Source organism: Pseudophryne corroboree, chromosome 8 (genome assembly GCF_028390025.1).
Source record: "Pseudophryne corroboree isolate aPseCor3 chromosome 8, aPseCor3.hap2, whole genome shotgun sequence".
Classification (NCBI taxonomy): domain Eukaryota; kingdom Metazoa; phylum Chordata; class Amphibia; order Anura; family Myobatrachidae; genus Pseudophryne; species Pseudophryne corroboree.
The window spans coordinates 104546438-104571319 of NC_086451.1; the positions used below are offsets into that span (position 1 = coordinate 104546438).

The window sequence follows — 24882 nt, forward strand, 5'->3', positions numbered from 1 at the left end:
TGTGAAAGGAGTGCTGCACATCCACCCTCTGTTTGTGCCTCCACTGGCAGCATGGGTCCTTAACGTGGTGTTGCAGTTTCTTATTGTCACAATGGCTGTCACCTTTATGAAAGGTTGTGTTGAAATTTCTCTCTTGGACGGTGGTCATGTTATTGGCCTTGGTGCCTGCAAAGCGCATGTCGGAAGTGGCTACTTTGTCTCACAAGAGCCCCTATTTGATCTTCCATATGGTTAGAGCGAAATTGAGAACTAGGAAAATAGTTCTGTCTAAAAAGTGTTTTCTGTGTTTCACAGGACCCTGCCTATTTTATGCCTGTGGTAACTTAAGCATTGGCTGATTCAAAGTCTCTCGAGGTAGTCAGGGCTTTGAATGTTTATGTAGTGTGATTGGGCCGGATTGGGGAAACAGAGGCTCTGTTTGTCCGGTTGGCTCCCTGCACATTTAGGGTGCCTGTTTCTATCCAGTCTGCTACACGCTGTATCGGTGATACGATTTGACATACTGGTTCATGTCGGTAGAGACCCATTCTACTAGGAAGATGGGTTCTCCTGGGCCGTCTGCCCGAGGAGTTTCGGCGGTTCAACTTTGCAGAGCAGTTACTTGGTCGGGTTCAAACACTTTTGCTAAGTCATACATGTTTGATACCCTGGCTGAGGAGGACCTCATGTTTGCTCAATCGGTGCTGCAGAGTCGTCCGCACTCTCCCGCCCGGTCTGGAGCTTTGGTATAAACCCCATGGTCCTTACGGAGTCCCCAGCATCCTATAGGACGTATGAGAAAAAAGGATTTTGATACCTACCGGTAAATCCTTTTCTCTTAGTCCGTAGAGGATGCTGGGCACCCATCCCAGTGCATACTGTATATGCAGCTTTTGGTTATGGTTACACTCTGGTAGTGTTTCTTTTAGTCAGGCTGTTGCTGACGTTCATGCCATGGCGTGCGGTATCTTCTTAGTGGTTGGGTTGACACACAAGTTGTGTTACATATTTTCTCAGCATATGGCGGTGTATTTTTCATGCCGTTGGCTGGTGTTCTATTGAATACCACGTTCTGCGGCATATTTGAGCTGTGAGCTGGTATGACACTCACCGTGTTTAAACAATAAATTCTTTCCTCGAAATGTCCGTCTCCCTGGGCACAGTTTTCTAACTGGAGTCTGGAGGAGGGGCATAGAGGGAGGAGCCAGTTCACACCCATTCAAAGTCTTATAGTATGCCCATGTCTCCTGCAGATCCCGTCTATACCCCATGGTCCTTACGGAGTCCCCAGCATCCTCTACGGACTAAGAGAAAAGGATTTACCGGTAGGTATTAAAATCCTATTTTTTCATATACTTTATCCAGTCAAACCTCTGGCACAAACGTTAGTATGACAGGAAAGGCTCTGCCTCACCCCACCGCAAGTCACTGCGTCAAACCCCCCCCCCCCTCAGTGCTGTGAGACAATAATGCAAACCAATACACCATTCATACTTAGTACTACTTAATAGCATCACCACAAGGAGTGATTCCTGTGTTTTAGTACATTATTCTGAATTTTGCTTAATAGTGTACTAAGGGATCTATTTACCAAGCCTTAGAGAAAGATAAAATGGACGGGGACAAAAGTCCCGGCCAATCTGCTCCTACCTGACATGTTACAGGCTGCATGTGAAAAGTGACAGGAGCTGACTGGCTTCTACATATTCTCCATCCACTTTATTTCTCTCAAAGGCAGTACATACACTCTTAAGTCACTAAAAGTTAAACTCTATTTAGGTTTTGGGTTTTTTTGTTGCAAAGGAAATGGTATAAAGTAGCAGATTAAGCATAATGATACAGAGCGCATCACACATAAATTACCTCTGTCTTTAGGACAAAAATCTGTTGACATACAGTATTAACTTGGTGCTATCTGTTTTGTGCCCCTTTCTAGGGTCCTAACATCTCTTTATGCAATCCAAATACATGTACTGCTGGACACATATCACTCTCCGTTACATACAGAGAGAAACAAGACCATGCTTTCCCTGGGTCTGCCTTTCTTCTCTCTGGAGCCATTGGCATTGGCACTCAGAGTGACTGTTCAAGATATAGTGGGCTCTTCAGAGATGCCTGCAGTTGACCAAAAATCGTAAACAGGGAATTTTCAGTCAACTGCCCATGCGCTGCGGCGTGTAAAAGTGGCGTTAGCTTTAGAATGCTTTGAATAAACTAAGGAAATCCAACAATTAAGCAGCCCACATAGGTTTCTATGCGGCTGCTGTTGTTGTTGTTGGACATGGAGGGATTGTGGAAAATATTAAGAGATAGCTGCTGCAGCCCCTCCTTACATCTTGGGGAATCCTCATGGTCAGATAAAGGGGCATATGAGCCTGGGGCTGAAAATGTTTACAGGTGTATATTGAGAAGGGGAGGAGATATGGCCAGTGCATTTTTGGTGTCCCCAGTGCCATGTAGGTGCATACACCCCCTAATCATTAAGTCCCAATGTCTACTTACGTACATAAAAATGAAAAAATTGCATCATTTTGTGAGAAAACTAGAAATCAGATTATAATACTAATGATTTATGACTGTGTAGCCAGCTAGTCATTATCATGCTGCCATGATGATGGGCCTATTTTTATATACAGGCCTTGTGTTGTATCACCATCTGCCTCAATGTTAATCTGGTTCTGTAATACTTGTGGGAATACCCTGAAAACACCCATTTTATCCTACAATTGTTTGGTAAACAAAACAATGCCACTAATACCCCTTTTACACTCGCACTCCCGGGTCACTCCCGGGATGCTTCCCGGGATGTGTCCCAGGATGCCTTCCCCTGACTGACCCCTTTCACACTGCACTAAGACCTGGGATCGACACGGGACAGCCCCATTTACACTGATCCCGGGATATCCCTGCAAATGCATATGCATGTCATTAGAAATGGCCTTTTCTGCCTCACATAGATGAGGTCACACTAGTCAACAAAGGGAGGGGTGGTGCCTGCTCACACCATTGCTGCAGTCATGGCCGACGGAGTACCAGTGTGTATGCCTGAGCTCATGATTCTTTCTGCTTTGCAGATGTTTCATACAGCCACTGACAGCATGATGCAGCTTGTCACACTGTGCAGTATACTGCACATATATTTTATGAGGAGGAGGAGGGCGCAATTTATGCTGGATAGGGCTGCTAGTCGCCGCCAATATTTGTGCAGGAGGAGAGCCCTCATATCATCCAGGATGAGTACCATCCTGAGCGTGAGTATGGGCCCTAACCGCTCATTTTGGTCCAGAGATCGCCGGCACAGAGAAGCCTTTATGAGGACCGTGGAAGCTTACAAGGATGAGGAGTGGATGGCTAACTTCCGTGTGTCTCGTGCAACCTTTAACTACATCCTGGAATTACTTACACCAGCACTTGACATGCAGACCACCAGGCTTAGGAGACCCATCGAGGCACACAGGAGATTAGCTATTGCATTGTGGTGGTATGCTACCCCAGGAGAGTACCGCTCAGTCTCATGCTTGTTCGGTGTTGCGATCTCCACCTGCTGTGTCATAGTCCACCAGGTGACTAAAGCAATTGTATCTACCTTATACAAGCGCTTCATATCTCTACCACAAGGACAGCGCTTACAGGATACCATCAAAGGATTTGTGAAGCGAGGCTATCGGCAGTGTGGAGGAGCGATTGATGGGACACACATCCCCATTATTACCCCACGTGACAACCATGCTGACTATTTTAATAGGAAGGGCTGGCACTCCATCATATTACAGGCTGTTGTGGACCACAAATATTGGTAAGTGTTTATTTTTGGGGTGGTGGGATGAGTTGCATGTGTGAGTTTTACATTCTAACTTTTTTAAATTTTACTGTTCTTTAGTTTCCTAGATGTGTTTATTGGCTGGCCAGGCCGATCTCATGACTCCCGAGTTCTTGCCAATTCTGACCTGTACAACATCGTAGAGGAGAACCAGGGAGGCTGGCTGTACCCTAAAGAGTGTGCAAAGATTGTGAATGGGGCGGAGATCCCTGTCCACATCATCGGGGATGCTGCATACCCTTTACGCCCCTGGATTATGAAAGGCTACACCCAACAGGTCCAGTTAACCCCAGAGCAACAAACCTATACTCACACCCTGAGTTCAGCAAGGATGGTGGTTGAGAACGCCTTTGGCAGGTTAAAAGGAAGATGGCGTTGTTTGATGAAGCGCAATGATGTGGACCTAAAGAATATGCCTAATGTAGTAGCTGCGTGCTGTATACTGCACAACATCTGTGAACTGAAAAATGAGCTATTCCTTCCTGAGTGGACTGTGCAGGACCCTGAGGTTATAAACCCACATGTGGAAGGTGCTTTGTTTGGGACTGCCTCAAACTCCGCTGCAGAACAAATACGCCACACTATTACGTCCAACCTTGCAGCACTGGTACAATAGTGTTTAAGAATCAGCACAACATGTTTGGTGAATTACGTTTTTTTTATTTTGTATTCCACCTTTGATCTTTGGTTTCAATATTTATGATTTTCCAAAAAAACCACATTGCCACAAACTTTGTATATATGCAGAAACAATGTAGAAAACACTGAAAACATGGTCTACTGTTACGCACAAATGGGAATGTTATGCATAGATTTGCAAACAAGTTTTGATTGGCATAAAAAAAAAAAAAAAACACTGGTAGGCTTGTAGATACAACACCATAAACCACAGTGTCCCTGCAGTATATTATTACTGTGTAAAAAAATAAATAAAAAGTGCTTTAATGTAGACACTATACAAAACAGAACATAGAAAAAAAATTAAAGAAGGCACAAACAGTTGTGCATAAACAATGACCACACTGTGGTTATTTAACAACAAATAACAACAATAAGAAATTCACTGTGTTTCACGGCAAATTGCGCAATACAGTAAACTCTGTGCTTTGCGCACTAGATGGTGCAGTATTTGGGGCATAGTATGGGCCAGGATTAAATGATGAAAAACCCTGCTCAGGGTATTGTGAGTTGTGGTGTTGGATTGGTGCTCTTGAGGTATTGGTCATACGCTCATAGAACGCCATGTTCATTTGGTGCAATTCCCTGTGGCGGTCATACTGCTCTTTACTCCTGCGTTCCTGCATTGTCATGACTTGGGAAAGAAATGCATCATGCATTTGGCGTTCTGCCTCTAGAAACCTGTGCGGACATTGTAGCGTCCATCTCTCGGAGTTGGTCGACAAGGACATTTGACATGGCTTTAACCACTTGCTCCGCTCTGTTCAGTTTCTTCCTTCTAGGCGGTACGGTGTAAACTGTGAAGAGAAGAAATACAAAATGAGCGTATATAAAAATAGCAGCGTTAGCAAACATGTGTTTGTGGCATTAATCCACCTACACACTAGCTACTCTGAAACATTGAACTATTTATAAAAATGCAAAGCCCCCCTGGGTGGGGGCAGAAATTGCAAAGCGTGCCACCGTGCCAGCAGCGTGCTGAGCGCAGTGATCCTGCAAGGGGCTCATTTGCGCTCGCCACGCTGCTGCCACACTGGCCACTCATACTACACACATAACCGGATGATTAACAATTGTGGATTTGTGCTATGAGTGTTATTTTCTAAACATGTACTTACTGTTTTTCTGTAAAGTTGGGGTGACGGTACTTTGTACAGTCCCACTGTCACTGGTCTGAGCTTCCACGACGTCTTCAATGGTTGCAGTTATGCTGTCGTCGTTTCTGGATGTGTTTATGGACGGCTGGGAGGATGTGTCGCTGTCCTCAGGTGTGTCGTCAATTAACAACGGGGATGACGGACAGACGTCACTGCTTGTCTGTGTCTCTTCTGGAGTGCCTTCTGTAGCAGTGTACTGTGAACTGGAAGACAGACTCACCGGACTGCATATAGCTGTGTTTCCAAAGATATTGGCGCAGATGTCATAGTACTGCCAGTCGATACGGCCAACACCGCTCTTTTTCCTGTTGTTGTCATGCACCTTCAGAAACTGCTTTTTAAGAGTTTTCATTTTGTTTAACACTTGCTGCTGTGTGCGGATGATTCCCCTGGCTTCCAGCATCTTGGAGATGTTTTTATAAATGACTGCATCTTTAACTGTGCCTGTGATCTGCCTCATTATTTCCTCCTCTCCCCTAATGCTCAGCAACTCTCTAACCTCCTGGTCTGTCCAGGTCACCATGCTGCCTTCCTCACACGCATCAAGGACGCTCCCCAGGGCTCTGAAAGATGACATCATCTTTTCTGAGCCCATGAAAGCTCCAATCGGAGGCCTTTTAACAGTTCCGGGTAGTGAATCCCGGGACGGGCCCTTTCACACTACCCAGCTTCCCGGGACGGTCCCGGGACCAACCCTGGTCGAGACCAGGGTTGAAATCCCGGGATGCTCGACCCGGGAAATTGTCCCTGTACCCTTCCACAAAGACAAAAATCCCGCGATGATGCGCGTTCACGTGCAATATCCCGGGATTTTCATGCGAGTGTAAAAGGGGTATAACATGAGCAGAACCTTGGCACATAATTTACATGTAACAATAGGGGCTAAATGCTGTAGGTTTTCAATATTGCAGAATTCTGAAGATATTGCAGTTTGTTCTTAATGTGGCAATTGTAGCAAAGGCAAAATCTGGCAGATGTTTCCTTTAATAACATTAATTGATTTTGGAAACTCACAACTCAATGCATTTACCTCTAGATCTATATTTGTATTTTGGGTGCTGGATAGTTAGTTACCAATGTATTTTGCTACACTTCAACAGTTAATTATTGCACTTTATATAATAATAAAAATAATGTACAGTGGTCATACTACATTGGCGAGTGTAGTGTCACATCAGATGTGCTTGCACTGTATTTTGTACATTGATTTTAAACATTCACAACATTGTTTTCACATCTTTAGTAAATGACGCAGGGCAGCACGACCGGTGTATTGGTTAGCATTACTGCTTAACAATACTGAGGTCATGGGTTCAATTCCCACCATTGCCCTAACTGTGTGGAGTTTGTATATTCTACCCCGTTCGTATAGTTTCCCCACTCCGGGTAATCTGGTTTCCTCCCACAATCCAAAAATATACTGGTAGGTTAACTGGCGCCCAACAAAATTAACCCTAGTGTGCGTGTACATATGGTAGGGAATATAGACTGTAAGCTCCACTGCGGCAGGAACTAATGTGAATGGTCAAATATTCTCTGTAATGTTATAATAATAACAATATACACACTATGGGGGAGATGTAGTATAGGCGTACGGATGATTACCGAGGCGAAGCAGGAAGCCACATCAACAAGATGTATTAACATCTTGTCTGACGAACTGGGGGAGTAAAAACAGAGCTGTCCCTTCTGTGGAGTTAGGGCAACGACACCTGCCGCTGTAAATATCGATAGCTGCAGGTGTCAGAACCATCAGCGCAACTGACTGTTCTTACATTGCCCTGCATATTGGAGTGCTATCTTGTACATAGCAGCGTCGATATAGACACTGAGCACACACCGCCGCAGTCTTACATGTGGGACAAATAACGTGCGCTGATAACACTTCTCCACCCTAACGACGATAAATACATCTATCCCTATATTTTATCATAATACTGTAGATTATTTTGTGATGCCTTAATCCCACTGCACTAAAGGAGGTATTTATGATCTTATAGCAGAAGAAACTTGCTGTACATTATCTGTATCTCTGGGGCAGGCAGTGTTTGCTTGTAGTAACTGAGGCAGAGCAGAGAACACTGAATGGCTCTGTGATGTAATGCTGCACACTGTGACATCATAAGTAGGTCATGTGACCAGTTTAGCAGCTAACCAGCTCAACTGCAAATGTTATTAAATGATGTAACTGCCTTCATTTATTTGAGTCCCACTTACTACCACAAGTAATTCACAATGTAAGAAAAAATTAAATGTGAGGCAGGGTGAGAAACCATAAACATTTATAACCAGACCAAAAAAAAAAAAAACATAATTTACAGGTGCTTTGTATTACATAAGGTACAATCAGGGGTGTATCTAGGGGTCCGAGTGCCCCCGGTAAAGTCACATCCGTCCCCCCTCCCTTCACACACACACACACACACACACACACATATACATATTTGAAATAAGGAAAGCGTGTCAAAAAAGGAATGTGTCCACACAACAGTACTTCCAATTCAAATTACGCCACACAGTATCACATTACATCACACAGTAGTGTCCATTACTCACATTACAACACACAGTGGTGTCTCTTATTCACATTACGCCACACAGTCGTACCCCTATAGAAAACACAGTCTATTCAGGGCATATGGGGAATGCAAATAGAAAATGGAAATGTGGACTTGTGCTAATAAATATATTTCTAATTTTATATGGGGAATGCGGTCAAACCACATGTGCCATTAGTATATCTGACCCACACACATATACACTTACATACATAGTCACACACAAAACACATACATATGATATACAGTAGTCACACATGCAGTATATACAACAAATACAGTCACATACCTACATAGTTACATACTTATTTACATACATAGTCACACACTAATACACACATAAATACAGTAGATATTTATACACATACATACATACATAGTTACACACATACATAAATTCAGTCACAGGCACACATACATACAGACAGACTATATAGTGCCCCCCCCCCCCCACCCCCCACATTGCAGACAGGGTACACTGTATGTACTTTAGTAGCTCATAGTCCTCTCTCCCTGTCCTCCATGTTGCTGTGCTGCCTGGCAGTGAGTGCCATGTAGCCGCACCCCCGTGTTTTCATTCCGCCCACTGCCATAGCCCAATGCACGGCAGTGTAGTCCAGTGCGTCAACCCAGGGACGTGCGGTGAGCTAAATGGCTCAGGAGGCTCTGGCTAGCCCCAGAGACTGATTTACATGCAATATATGAGCCAAAGGGTACATCTGGGCATTATACACAGGTGCACCAGTATGAACTCCTGGAAATTTGTTGCGTTTTGATCAGAGATGTGCACTGTCTCACCTGCCATAGACTTTTTACTCCAGAGCTTTGGCTATAAAAATGATTAGAATAATACAAAGAAGATATTTAAAACAAATTATTTGTATTTCTCATACGTCCTAGAGGATGCTGGGGACTCCGTAAGGACCATGGGGTATAGACGGGATCCGCAGGAGACATGGGCACACTATAAGACTTTGAATGGGTGTGAACTGGCTCCTCCCTCTATGCCCCTCCTCCAGACTCAAGTTAGATTCTGTGCCCAGAAGAGACTGGTCACACACTAGGGGAGCTCTACTGAGTTTCTCTGGAAAGACTTTATGCTAGGTTTTTTATTTTCAGAGAGACCTGCTGGCTATAGGCTCTCTGCTTCGTTGGACTGAGGGGATAGAAGACAGACCTACTTCTGTGAGTTAAAGGCTCTGCTTCTTAGGCTACTGGACACCATTAGCTCCAGAGGGTTTGATCACTTTGTGCGCCTAGCTGCTTGTTCCCGGAGCCGCGCCGTCAACCCCCTCACAGAAGCCAGAAGAAAGAAGCCGGGTGAGTATTGGAAGAAAAGAAGACTTCAGTGATGGCAGAAGACTTCAAGTCTCGGAGGTACCGCGCAGCGGTTGCGCTGCACGCCCTAGTTCCCACTCACAAGCGGCACTACAAGGGTGCAGGGCGCAGGGGGCGCCCTGGGCAGCAATATACCTCTTCCTAACACTGGCAAAAGATGTATACAGTGCATAGGCATGAAAAATATTAGCGGGACTGAAGCGCGCAGAGAGGGGGCGGGGCTTATCCCTCACAACTCGTTACAGCGCCATTTTCTCCTCATGTCCCCGCCAAAAGCACTGTTAGGCAGCTAACAGTGAAAAACGATGGGGGGCACGGTGATTTTAGTGTAAAATAGCAAAATATAGCACTATGGGGGTCATTCCGAGTTGTTCGCCCGCAAGCAGATTTTAGCAGCATTGCACACGCTAGGCCACCGCCCTCTGGGAGTGTATCTTAGCTTAGCAGAATTGCGAACGAAAGATTAGCAGAATTGCGAATAGAAATTTCTTAGCAGTTTCTGAGTAGCTCGAGACTTACTCCTACACTGCGATCAGCTCAGCCCGTTTCATTCCTGGTTTGACGTCACAAACACGCCCTGCGTTCGGCCAGCCACTCCCCCGTTTCTCCAGACACTCCCGCGTTTTATCCTGGCACGCCTGCATTTTTCCGCACACTCCCAGAAAACGGTCAGTTTCCGCACAGAAACACCCACTTCCTGTCAATCACACTCCGATCACTTCAACGATGGAAATTCTTCGTTCGGACGTGAGTAAATCTACTAAGTTTTGGGCTAAAATAATTAGCGCATGTGCACTGCGTACCATGCGCATGCGCATTTTTGCCTTAATCGCTCCGTTGCGAAAATCGGGAACAAACGAACAACTCGGGCTGACCCCCTATATACTATAATGTGCGTGTTAGTTAATGAGTTGTAATTGTGTTCTGTGTTTTCCCTGTCAGATATACCCATTATAGCTTTATAGTACACATGTGTCAACATGTGTGAGTGCTCTGCCACAAAATGGCTATGGGAATCCCTCTGTTGGCATTGCCGACTCCTGATGGTACTTGGGTCAGTAGATCAAGTGTCAGCAGGTCGGTAGTTGTATGCTTTTTCAAAAGTAAACACTGTATGGGGGACACAGTAGTATGTGGGTGATCTGTCGGCGCCAACTGTTATTACTGGGCGTAAATTAACATGAAGTAAATCACCTATGCCTCTATAGGGTACGGTTCTACAGGCCTGTAGCTCTAGCACAGACATGGTTTTATTTGTGGGGGAATGATATTAAATTTATGTGTATATACTTCCCTCGAACCCCTTAGGGTCGCAAGAATGTTATTTTTACCTAGTTACTACTCCCTGTTGTCGACGAATACTATGTTTTATGACGACCATAAGGTTTCTTTTTTAGATCCACAACTTGGGCATTCAGTACATGGTCGTACACATTCAGCACACATTAATGTCACTAGGGACCCTACGGCTCTGGACAAAATACTTATATGTATGATATACAGTATATATATAGGATATGTGTGTATATGTGTATTAAAATATGTATATTCATATTACAAGTTCTAATGAATGCTGAAGTAAAGTTATTCCTTCTCATGTAAAGGTCGCTCTGTTGATAAAGCTCTGGGTCAGCCGTGACGAGATGGTCTCAGATCCTCATGAGGAGTGCGAGTGTTTATTCTTGGCCCGCCGCGGACAGATTAAAATGAAAGTCGACCCCTGGTCTGCACGGGGCCCTGTCACAATGGATCGTATACAGGAAGCTAAGTGATATTTTACTTACAGTATATGCTTTGATGATATTTGCATTGCATACGCATGGTGGAGTGCTTGTATTCAGAAATGTTCGATTACCTTGGCATCCGATAGAATTACCCTAGAGAGAGAGGGGACGTTTCTTAGGTTGGGTCTTCTCTATAACATTGCGTCAGGCTGCCGTGAGACTACAAGAGGGATGGGACTCTTGGGTGCACGAACTACTTCCATAGCTCTCTCGGCTGGGAGGGCGTTGTGGATTCACCAAGGGAATGCTGAAGTAGACTCCGAGGGATACTGGAGTGTCTTCCCTATGAAGGTGTAACCGGGGGTTGGGGATGCCTGGGATAGGTTACTCTCGGCAGATACCACTGGTACGTCTACCTTCTTGAGATAGGTTCCCTCACAACGTTTGATGACGCATTCTTTTGTGGGATGCAGTCATTTTAACAGATTGGATACCGTTCGTTTTTTCCCTTTCTTTGCAGATAGTGGAAGGTGGAAAGGTAAGAGGTCTGCAGCCTTTTCAAGGTTGCAAAAGCAGTTATCATCTTCTGTTTCTACCACATCCTACACATGTCGCTGGGTCTATCTTGCTGGAGCCCATTCCGGTGGGAACTCGTCTGGTGCTCTTCAGTCAGTCCTGGTATGGACTTGGACCAGTGATTTACAAATAGAATCCAAAGGTGGGACATACTGGAGTTCCAGATGATACCCCGCTTGGTTTTTTCAGATAGATCTTACCGTTTCTCAACTCGAGGGGGAGGAAGTATGCGACGCCATACCAGAGTTGCATCGGGATCAGGACTTTGTCCTGCTGTCCCTGTCGTAAAAAAAAAAAAAAAAAAAGGGGCTTCTACTTAAGAGGTTGACCTACAAAGTGGAATCTCTCAGGCCTGGGATTTCCAACACGTATAATTAGAATTTAAGGGCGGTTTCATCCGCATTAAGCTTACCTGGTTTTGCTATCCAGGATTGTCTTTGCCATTTCACCGAAGTGATGGCAGGATGATGGGTTTCCTTCGATAGTAAGAGCCATTATTGTTATGTACAGGTTGAGTCTCCCTTATCCAAAATGCTTGGGACCAGAGGTATTTTGGATATGGGATTTTTCCGTATTTTGGAATAATTGCATACCATAGTGAGATATCATGGTGATGGGACCTATATCTAAGCACAGAATGCATTTATGTTACATATACACCTTATACACACAGCCTGAAGGTCATTTTAGCCAATATTTTTTATAATTTTGTGCATTAAAAAAAGTGTGTGTACATTCACACAATTCATTTATGTTTCATAAACACCTTATAGACACAGCCTGAAGGTCATTTAATACAATATTTTTAATAGCTTTGTGTATTAAACAAAGTTTGTGTACATTGAGCCATCAAAAAACAAAGTTTTTACTATCTCACTCTCACTCAAAAAAGTCCGTATTTTGGAATATTCCGTATTTCGGAATATTTGGATATGGGATACTCAACCTGTACTGAGACGCTCTCCTGACTACGGCGAGGTCCAGAAACAAGTGGTGCAAATCGTGGTTTCTCTCTGACATTTCTTCAACACAGAGAATCACTGTTGATCCCAATGACGCAGATGTCTGTGGTGGGTATAAGATTAGTTACTGAACTGTTCATAGTTTGTTTTTTCTTGTGGAAGGAGATCTGAGGATCCAGAGTCGGATCAGATTTGCAGTGACAAGCCGTCAATATGTTCCGTTGCTTAAGAAGGTGGTTGCGGCCTACGACACCTTTTCGGTGAGCAGGTCAAATGACAAGGTTTCACGGGACCAGTTGGACATGTGGTCTGGGTCTCACCTGCACATGCACCGGAAAATAATCCTAAGAACAGGGATATCGCTCCTGTGGTGTCTGCATTCTCACCTTTTGGAGGGTCGAAGGTTCGCGATCCAGGTTTAGATCCTGGTATCCATACATGCAGGTCTCCAGGAGAGCAGTCTTTCCAAGGGAAGAATTTCCAGGGGAAAAAAGGTCAAGCTGGGAAGCTTGTCGGCAATAGGCATTCTTGAATATTCTAGCTATTTTCAACGAATATCTTCTTCGAGATCTGACCGTTTTAGTTCTGTCGGATGACTTAACGGCAGTGGCGTAAGTAAGCCGCTGGGGTGGAACAATGAGCGGCGACGCAAAAGCAGAATCCGCATAAGGTTGCCGCTGAGCGGAAGGGCAGGAACACGCTATATTAGCAGTCTTCGGTCCAGATGTAGCCGATGGAGAAATAGTTTTCCTCTGCAGCTGCGATCTCCATCCGGGAGAAATGTAGTCATCATCGAGAAGTTTTCACAGAAGTGACAAGTCTTTGAGGAGTGCCTCTATTGGACAGGATAGCGTCTCGCCTCAACGAGAGACCTCAAGGATAGTGGTCCAGGTCAAGGGACACTCAAGCTACTGTATAGCTGTAGCCGCCCTTGTGTCACCTTGGGTGTTTTCAGTCGGTCTATGTGTCCCCTCCACTTTCACTCTTTCCGAAGGTGATACAAATACGAAGAACAAAGGGTTCAGGCGATACTCATTGTTCCGGTCTAGTCAAGGATAGCTTGGTATCCAGATCTTCAAGACTTGATCATGGAAGATCCGTAGCCTTTTTTCTCCTACGTAAGGACCTGTTGCAGCAGGGACCGGCCGTGTATCAAGACTTACCGTGGCTGCAGTTGATGGCTGGGTGTTTGTGCGCCATATCCTAGCCCGAGAGGGTATTTCTGGTGATGTCATTTCCGCTTTGCTTAAAGCTAGGAAGGGAGTAACGGTGAAGCTTTACCTCCATTTTTGGAGGGAGTAGGTGTCTTGGTGTGAATCCTGGAAGGCTCCTACGGAAAAATTTCAGCTGGGTCATTCTCCATTCTTTGCAAGCAGGTGTGGATGCAGGCCTAAAGTTAGGCTCCATTTTTGTACAAAAAAAGAATCGGCCACCTTTCCGGAAGTCCAGATTTTTGTGAAAGGAGTGCTGCACATCCACCCTCTGTTTGTGCCTCCACTGGCAGCGTGGGTCCTTAACGTGGTGTTGCAGTTTCTTATTGTCACAATGGTTGTCACCTTTATGAAAGGTTGTGTTGAAATTTCTCTCTTGGACGGTGGTCATGTTATTGGCCTTGGCGTCCGCAAAGCGGGTGTCGGAAGTGGCTGCTTTGTCTCACAAGAGCCCCTATTTGATCTTCCATGTGGTTAGAGCGAAATTGAGAACTAGGATAATAGTTCTGCCTAAAAAGTGTTTTCTGTGTTTCACAGGACCCTGCCTATTTTATGCCTGTGGTAACTTAAGCATTGGCTGATTCAAAGTCTCTCGAGGTAGTCTGGGCTTTGAATGTTTATGTAGTCTTATTGGGCCGGATTGGGGAAACAGAGGCTCTGTTTGTCCGGTTGGCTCCCTGCACATTTAGGGCGCCTGTTTCTATCCAGTCTGCTACACGCTGTATCAGTGATACGATTTGACATACTGGTTCTACGGCTGGATTGCCGTTACCGATGTCGGTAGAGACCCATTCTACTAGGAAGATGGGTTCTCCTGGGGCGTCTGCCCGAGGAGTTTTGGCGGTTCAACTTTGCCGAGCAGTTACTTGGTCGGGTTCAAACACTTTTGCTAAGTCATACATGTTTGATACCCTGGCTGAGGAGGACCTCATGTTTGCTCAATCGGTGCTGCAGAGTTGTCCGCACTCTCCCGCCCGGTCTGGAGCTTTGGTATAAACCCCATGGTCCTTACGGAGTCCCCAGCATCCTCTAGGACATATGAGAAAATAGGATTTTAATACCTACCGGTAAATCCTTTTCTCTTAGTCCGTAGAGGATGCTGGGCGCCCATCCCAGTGCATACTGTATATGCAGCTTTTGGTTATGGTTACACTCTGGTAGCGTTTCTTTTAGTCAGGCTGTTGCTGACGTTGTTCATGCAATGGCGTGCGGTATCTTCTTAGTGGTTGGGTTGACACACAAGTTGTGTTACATATTTTCTCAGCATATGGCGGTGTATTTTTCGTGCCGTTGGCTGGTGTTCTATTGAATACCACGTTCTGCGGCATATTTGAGGTGTGAGCTGGTATGACACTCACCGTGTTTAAACAATAAATTCTTTCCTCGAAATGTCCGTCTCCCTGGGCACAGTTTTCTAACTGGAGTCTGGAGGAGGGGCATAGAGGGAGGAGCCATTTCACACCCATTCAAAGTCTTATAGTGTGCCCAAGTCTCCTGCGGATCCCGTCTATACCCCATGGTCCTTACGGAGTCCCCAGCATCCTCTACGGACTAAGAGAAAAGGATTTACCGGTAGGTCTGAAAATCCTATTTTTTCATATACTTTATACAGTCAAACCTCTGGCACAAACGTTAGTATGACAGGAAAGGCTCTGCCTCACCTGCCTCACCCCACCGCAAGTCAATGCGTCAAACCCCCCCCCCCTCAGTGCTGTGAGACAATAATGCAAACCAATACACCATTCATACTTAGTACTACTTAATAGCGTTACCACAAGGAGTGATTTCTGTGTTTTAGTACTTTTTTTCTGAATTATACTTAATAGTGTACTAAGGGATCTATTTACCAAGCCTTAGAGAAAGATAAAATGGACGGAGACAAAAGTCCCGGCCAATCTGCTCCTACCTGACATGTTACAGGCTGCGGTCTGTAAAGTGACAGGAGCTGACTGGCTTCTACATTTTCGCCATCCACTTTATTTCTCTCAAAGGCAGTACATACACTCTTAAGTCACTAAAAGTAAAACTCTATTTAGGTTTTGGGTTTTTTTGTTGCAAAGGAAATGGTATAAAGTAGCAGATTAAGCATAATGATACAGAGCGCATCACACATAAATTACCTCTGTCTTTAGGACAAAAATCTGTTGACATACAGTATTAACTTGGTGCTATCTGTTTTGTGCCCCTTTCTAGGGTCCTAACATTTCTTTATGCAATCCAAATACATGTACTGCTGGACACTTATCACTCTCCGTTACATACAGAGAGAAACAAGACCATGCTTTCCCTGGGTCTGCCTTTCTTCTCTCTGGAGCCATTGGCATTGGCACTCAGAGTGACTGTTCAAGATATAGGGGGCTCTTCAGAGATGCCTGCAGTTGACCAAAAATCGTAAACAGGGAATTTTCAGTCAACTGCCCATGCGCTGCGGCGTGTAAAAGTGGCGTTAGCTTTAGAATGCTTTGAATAAACTAAGGAAATCCAACAATTAAGCAGCCCACATAGGTTTCTATGCGGCTGCTGTTGTTGTTGTTGGACATGGAGGGATTGTGGAAAATATTAAGAGATAGCTGCTGCAGCCCCTCCTTACATCTTGGGGAATCCTCAGGGTCAGATAAAGGGGCATATGAGCCTGGGGCTGAAAATGTTCACAGGTGTATACTGAGAAGGGGAGGAGATATGGCCAGTGCATTTTTGGTGTCCCCAGTGCCATGTAGGTGCATACACCCCCTAATCATTAAGTCCCAATGTCTACTTACGTACATAAAAATGAAAAAATTGCATAATTTTGTGAGAAAACTAGAAATCAGATTATAATACTAATGATTTATGACTGTGTAGCCAGATAGTCATTATCATGCTGCCATGATGATGGGCCTATTTTTATATACAGGCCTTGAGTTGTATCACCATCTGCCTCAATGTTAATCTGGTTCTGTAATACTTGTGGGAATACCCTGAAAACACCCATTTTATCCTACAATTGTTTGGTAAACAAAACAATGCCACTAAATGAGCAGAACCTTGGTACATAATTTACATGTAACAATAGGGGCTAAATGCTGCAGGTTTTCAATATTGCAGAATTCTGAAGATATTGCAGTTTGTTCTTAATGTGGCAATTGTAGCAAAGGCAAAATCTGGCAGATGTTTCCTTTAATAACATTAATTGATTTTGGAAACTCACAACTCAATGCATTTACCTCTAGATCTATATTTGTATTTTGGGTGCTGGATAGTTAGTTACCAATGTATTTTGCTACACTTCAACAGTTAATTATTGCACTTTATATAATAATAAAAATAATGTACAGTGGTCCTCATACATTGGCGAGTGTAGTGTCACAGCAGATGTGCTTGCACTGTATTTTGTACATTGATTTTAAACATTCACAACATTGTTTTCCCATTTTTAGTAAATGACGCAGAGCAGCACGACCGGTGTATTGGTTAGCATTACTGCTTCACAATACTGAGGTCATGGGTTCAATTCCCACCATTGCCCTAACTGTGTGGAGTTTGTATATTCTACCCCGTTCGTATAGTTTCCCCACTCCGGGTAATCTGGTTTCCTCCCACAATCCAAAAATATACTGGTAGGTTAACTGGCGCCCAACAAAATTAACCCTAGTGTGCGTGTACATATGATAGGGAATATAGACTGTAAGCTCCACTGCGGCAGGAACTAATGTGAATGGTCAAATATTCTCTGTAAAGTTATAATAATAACAATATACACACTATGGGGGAGATGTAGTATAGGTGTACGGATGATTACCGAGGCGAAGCAGGAAGCCACATCAACAAGATGTATTAACATCTTGTCTGACGAACTGGGGGAGTAAAAACAGAGCTGTCCCTTCTGTGGAGTTAGGGCAACGACACCTGCCGCTGTAAATATCGATAGCTGCAGGTGTGAGAACGGTCAGCGCAACTGACTGTTCTTACATTGCCTTGATATTGGAGTGCTATCTTGTACATAGCAGCGTCGATATAGACACTGAACACACACCGCCGCAGTCTTACATGTGGGACAAATAACGTGCGCTGATAACACTTCTTCACCCTAATGACGATAAATACATCTATCCCTATATTTTATCGTAATACAGTAGATTATTTTGTGATGCCTTAATCCCACTGCACTAAAGGAGGTATTTATGATCTTATAGCAGAAGAAACTTGCTGTACATTATCTGTATCTCTGGGGCAGGCAGTGTTTGCTTGTAGTAACTGAGGCAGAGCAGAGAACACTGAATGGCTCTGTGATGTAATGCTGCACACTGTGACATCATAAGTAGGTCATGTGACCAGTTTAGCAGCTAACCAGCTCAACTGCAAATATTATTAAATTATGTAACTGCCTTCATTTATTTGAGTCCCACTTACTACCACAAGTAATTCACAATGTAAGAAAAAAGTTAAATGTGGGGCAGGGTGAGAAACCATAAACATTTAAAACCAGACAAAAAAAACCCAAAACATAATTAACAGGTTCTTTGTATTACATAAGGTACAATCAGGGGTGTATCTAGGGGTCCGAGTGCCCCCGGTAGAGTCACATCCGTCCCCCCTCCCTTCACACACACACACACACACACACACACACACACACACACATATACATATTTGAAATAAGGAAAGCGTGTCAAAAAAGGAATGTGTCCACACAACAGTACTTCCAATTCAAATTACGCCACACAGTATCACATTACATCACACAGTAATTCAAATTACGCCACACAGTATCACATTACATCGCACAGTAGTGTCCATTACTCACATTACAACACACAGTAGTGTCTCTTATTCACATTACGCCACACAGTCGTACCCCTATAGAAAACACAGTCTATTCAGGGCATATGGGGAATGCAAATAGAAAATGGAAATGTGGACTTGTGCTAATAAATATATTTCTAATTTTATATGGGGAATGCAGTCAAACCACATGTGCCATTAGTATATCTGATCCTGCCCATAGGCACACACATATACACTTACATACATAGTCACACACAAAACACATACATATGATATACAGTAGTCACACATGCAGTATATACAACAAATACAGTCACATACTTACATAGTTACATACTTATTCACATACATAGTCACACACTAATACACACATAAATACAGTAGATATTTATATACATACATACATAGTTACACACATACATATATTCAGTCACAGACACACATACATACATACATACATACATACATACATACATACATACATACAGACAGACTATATAGTGCCCCCCCCCCACCCCCCACATTGCAGACAGGGTACACTGTATGTACTTTAGTAGCTCATAGTCCTCTCTCCCTGTCCTCCATGTTGCTGTGCTGCCTGGCAGTGAGTGCCATGTAGCCGCACCCCCGTGTTTTCATTCCGCCCACTGCCATAGCCCAATGCAGGGCAGTGTAGTCCAGTGCGTCAACCCAGGGACGTGCGGTGAGCTAAATGGCTCAGGAGGCACTGGCTAGCCCCAGAGACTGATTAACATGCAATATATGAGCCAAAGGGTACATCTGGGCATTATACACAGGTGCAGCAGTATGAACTCCTGGAAATTTGTTGAGTTTTGATCAGAGATGTGCACTGTCTCACCTGCCATAGACTTTTTACTCCAGAGCTTTGGCTATAAAAATGATTAGAATAATACAAAGAAGATATTTAAAACAAATGATTTGTATTTCTCATACGTCCTAGAGGATGCTGGGGACTCCGTAAGGACCATGGGGTATAGACGGGATCCGCAGGAGACATGGGCACAGTATAAGACTTTGAATGGGTGTGAACTGGCTCCTCCCTCTATGCCCCTCCTCCAGACTCCAGTTAGATTCTGTGCCCAGGAGAGACTGGTCACACACTAGGGGAGCTCTACTGAAATTCTCTGGAAAGACTTTATGCTAGGTTTTTTATTTTCAGAGAGACCTGCTGGCTATAGGCTCTCTGCTTCGTTGGACTGAGGGGATAGAAGACAGACCTACTTCTGTGAGTTAAAGGCTCTGCTTCTTAGGCTGCTGGACACCATTAGCTCCAGAGGGTTTGATCACTTGGTGCTTGTTCCCGGAGCCGCGCCGTCAGCCCCCTCACAGAAGCCAGAAGAAAGAAGCCGGGTGAGTATTGGAAGAAAAGAAGACTTCAGTGACGGCAGAAGACTTCAAGTCTCGGAGGTACCGCGCAGCGGTTGCGCTGCGGGCCCTAGCTCCCACTCACAAGCGGCACTACAAGGGTGCAGGGCGCAGGGGGGCGCCCTGGGCAGCAATATACCTCTTCCTAACACTGGCAAAAGATGTATACAGTGCATAGGCATGAAAAATATTAGCGGGGCTGAAGCACGCCGAGAGGGGGCGGGGCTTATCCCTCACAACTCGTTACAGCGCCATTTTCTCCTCGTGTCCCCGCCAAAAGCACTGTTAGGCAGCTAACAGTGAAAAACGATGGGGGGCACGGTGATTTTAGTGTAAAATAGCAAAATATAGCACTATGGGGGTTATTCCCAGTTATTCGCCCGCAAGCAGATTTTAGCAGCATTGCACACGCTAGGCCACCGCCCTCTGGGAGTGTATCTTAGCTTAGCAGAATTGCGAACGAAAGATTAGCAGAATTGCGAATAGAAATTTCTTAGCAGTTTCTGAGTAGCTCGAGACTTACTCCTACACTGCGATCAGCTCAGCCCGTTTCATTCCTGGTTTGACGTCACAAACACGCCCTGCGTTCGGCCAGCCACTCCCCCGTTTCTCCAGACACTCCCGCGTTTTATCCTGGCACGCCTGCGTTTTTCCGCACACTCCCAGAAAACGGTCAGTTTCCGCACAGAAACACCCACTTCCTGTCAATCACACTCCGATCACTTCAACGATGGAAATTCTTTGTTCGGACGTGAGTAAATCTACTAAGTTTTGGGCTAAAATACTTAGCGTATGCGCACTGCGTACCATGCGCATGCGCATTTTCGCCTTAATCGCTCCGTTGCGAAAATCGGGAACGAGCGAACAACTCGGAATGACCCCCTATATACTATAATGTGCGTGTTAGTTAATGAGTTGAAATTGTGTTTTCCCTGTCAGATATACCCATTATAGCTTTATAGTACACATGTGTCGACATGTGTGAGTGCTCTGCCACAAAATGGCTATGGGAATCCCTCTGTCGGCATTGCCGACTCCTGATGGTACTTGGGTCAGTAGATCAAGTGTCAGCAGGTCGGTAGTTGTATGCTTTTTCAAAAGTAAACACTGTATGGGTGACACAGTAGTATGTGGGTGACCTGTCGGCACCAACTGTTATTACTGGGTGTAAATTAACATGAAGTAAATCACCTATGCCTCTATAGGGTACGGTTCCATAGGCCTGTAGCTCTAGCACAGACGTGGTTTTATTTGTGGGGGAATGATATTAAATTTATGTGTATGTACTTCCCTCGAACCCCTTAGGGTCGCAAGAATGTTATTTTTACCTAGTTACTACTCCCTGTTGTCGACGAATACTATGTTTTATGACGACCATAAGGTTTCCTGGTTAGATCCACAACTTGGGCATTCAGTACATGGTCGTACACATTCAGCACACATTAATGTCACTAGGGACCCTACGGCTCTGAACAAAATACTTATATGTATGATATACAGTATATATATAGGATATGTGTGTATATGTGTATTAAAATATGTATATTCATATTACAAGTTCTAATGATGCTGAAGTAAAGTTATTCCTTCTCATGTACTGGTCGCTCTGTTGATAAAGCTCTAGGTCAGCCGTGACGAGATGGTCTCAGATCCTCATGAGGAGTCCGAGTGTTTATTCTTGGCCCGCCGCGGACAGATTAAAATGAAGGTCGACCCCTGGTCTGCACGGGGCCCTGTCACAATGGATCGTATACAGGAAGCTAAGTGATATTTTACTTACAGTATATGCTTTGATGATATTTGCATTGCATACGCATGGTGGAGTGCTTGTATTCAGAAATGTTCGGTTACCTTGGCTTCCGATAGAATTACCCTAGAGAGAGAGGGGACGTTTCTTAGGTTGGGTCTTCTCTATAACATTGCGTCAGGCTGCCGTGAGACTACAAGAGGGATGGGACTCTTGGGTGCACGAACTACTTCCATGGCTCTCTCGGCTGGGAGGGCGTTGTGGATTCACCAAGGGAATGCTGAAGTAGACTCCGAGGGATACTGGAGTGTCTTCCCTATGAAGGTGTAACCGGGGGTTGGGGATGCCTTGGATAGGTTACTCTCGGCAGATACCACTGGTACGTCTACCTTCTTGAGATAGGTTCCCTCACAACGTTTGATGACGCATTCTTTTGTGGGATGCAGTCATTTTAACAGATTGGATACCGTTCGTTTTTTCCCTTTCTTTGCAGATATTGGAAGGTGGAAAGGTAAGAGGTCTGCAGCCTTTTCAAGGTTGCAAAAGCAGTTATCATCTTCTGTTTCTACCACATCCTACACATGTCGCTGGGTCTATCTTGCTGGAGCCCATTCCGGTGGGAACTCGTCTGGTGCTCTTCAGTCAGTCCTGGTATGGACTTGGACCAGTGAGTTACAAATAGAATCCAAAGGTGGGACATACTGGAGTTCCAGATGATACACCGCTTGGTTTTTTCAGATAGATCTTACCGTTTCTCCTCTCGAGGGGGAGGTAGTATGCGACGCCATACCAGAGTTGCGTCGGGATCAGGACTTTGTCCTGCTGTCCCTGTCGTAAAAAAAAAAAAAAAAGGGGGTTTCTACTTAAGAGGTTGACCTACAAAGTGGAATCTCTCAGGCCTGGGATTTCCAACACGTATAATTAGAATTTAAGGGCGGTTTCATCCGCATTAAGCTTACCTGGTTTTGCTATCCAGGATTGTCTTTGCCATTTCACCGAAGTGATGGCAGGATGATGGGTTTCCTTCGATAGTAAGAGCCATTATTGTTATGTACTGAGACGCTCTCCTGACTACGGCGAGGTCCAGAAACAAGTGGTGCAAATCGTGGCTTCTCTCTGACAGTTCTTCAACACAGAGAATCACTGTTGATCCCAACGACGCAGATGTCTGTGGTGGGTATAAGATTAGTTACTGAACTGTTCATAGTTTGTTTTTTCTTGTGGAAGGAGATCTGAGGATCCAGAGTCGGATCAGATTTGCAGTGACAAGCCGTCAATATGTTCCGTTGCTTAAGAAGGTGGTTGCGGCCTACGACACCTTTTCGGTGAGCAGGTCAAATGACAAGGTTTCACGGGACCTGTTGAACGTGTGGTCTGGGTCTCACCTGCACATGCACCGGAAAATAATCCTAAGAACAGGGATATCGCTCCTGTGGTGTCTGCATTCTCACCTTTTGGAGGGTCGAAGGTTCGCGATCCAGGTTTAGATCCTGATATCCATACATGCAGGTCTCCAGGGGAGCAGTCTTTCCAAGGGAAGAATTTCCAGGGGAAAAAAGGTCAAGCTGGGAAGCTTGTCGGCAATAGGCATTCTTGAATTTTCTAGCTATTTTCAACGAATATCTTCTTCGAGATCTGACCGTTTTAGTTCTTCTGACGACTTAACGGCAGTGGCGTAAGTAAGCCGCTGGGGTGGAACAATGAGCAGCGACGCAAAAGCAGAATCCGCATAAGGTTGCCGCTGAGCGGAAGGTCAGGAACACGCTATATTAGCAGTCTTCGGTCCAGATGTAGCCGATGGAGAAATAGTTTTCCTCTGCAGCTGCGAACTCCATCCGGGAGAAATGTAGTCGTCATCGAGAAGTTTTCACAGAAGTGACAAGTCTTTGAGGAGTGCCTCTGTTGGACAGGATAGCGTCTCGCCTCATGAGAGACCTCAAGGATAGTGGTCCAGGTCAAGGGACACTCAAGCTACTGTATAGCTGTGGCCGCCCTTGTGTCACCTTGGGTGTTTTCAGTCAGTCTATGTGTCCCCTCCACTTTCACTCTTTCCGAAGGTGATACAAATACGAAGAACAAAGGGTTCAGGCGATACTCATTGTTCCGGTCTAGTCAAGGATAGCTTGGTATCCAGATCTTCAAGACTTGGTCATGGAAGATCCGTAGCCTTTTTTCTCCTACGTGAGGACCTGTTGCAGCAGGGACCGGCCGTGTATCAAGACTTACCGCAGCTGCAGTTGATGGCTGGGTGTTTGTGCGCCCTATCCTAGCCCGAGAGGGTATTTCTGGTGATGTCATTTCCGCTTTGCTTCAAGCTAGGAAGGGAGTAACGGTGAAGCTTTACCTCCATTTTTGGAGGGAGTAGGTGTCTTGGTGTGAATCCTGGAAGGCTCCTACGGAAAAATTTCAGCTGGGTCGTTCTCCATTCTTTGCAAGCAGGTGTGGATGCAGGCCTAAAGTTAGGCTCCATTTTTGTACAAAAAAAGAATCGGCCACCTTTCCGGAAGTCCAGATTTTTGTGAAAGGAGTGCTGCACATCCACCCTCTGTTTGTGCCTCCACTGGCAGCGTGGGTCCTTAACGTGGTGTTGCAGTTTCTTATTGTCACAATGGTTGTCACCTTTATGAAAGGTTGTGTTGAAATTTCTCTCTTGGACGGTGGTCATGTTATTGGCCTTGGCGTCCGCAAAGCGGGTGTCGGAAGTGGCTGCTTTGTCTCACAAGAGCCCCTATTTGATCTTCCATGTGGTTAGAGCGAAATTGAGAACTAGGAAAATAGTTCTGCCTAAAAAGTGTTTTCTGTGTTTCACAGGACCCTGCCTATTTTATGCCTGTGGTTACTTAAGCATTGGCTGATTCAAAGTCTCTCGAGGTAGTCAGGGCTTTGAATGTTTATGCAGTCTTATTGGGCCGGATTGGGGAAACAGAGGCTCTGTTTGTCCGGTTGGCTCCCTGCACATTTAGGGTGCCTGTTTCTATCCAG

General features: G+C 44.9%; 1 protein-coding gene across 1 annotated transcript; it reads right to left on the bottom strand.

Annotated features, from left to right (window-relative positions):
• Nucleotides 1-4742: 4742 nt before the first annotated feature.
• Nucleotides 4743-6385, bottom strand: LOC134947533 (uncharacterized). The gene is made up of 2 exons (XM_063935580.1): nt 5596-6385; nt 4743-5274 (listed from the first exon to the last, which is right to left on the bottom strand). Exons 1-2 carry the CDS (start codon nt 6227-6229, stop codon nt 5129-5131), a joined length of 780 nt encoding a protein of 259 aa, XP_063791650.1. The 5' UTR covers nt 6230-6385; the 3' UTR covers nt 4743-5128.
• Between the last annotated feature and the right edge of the window lie 18497 nt (nt 6386-24882).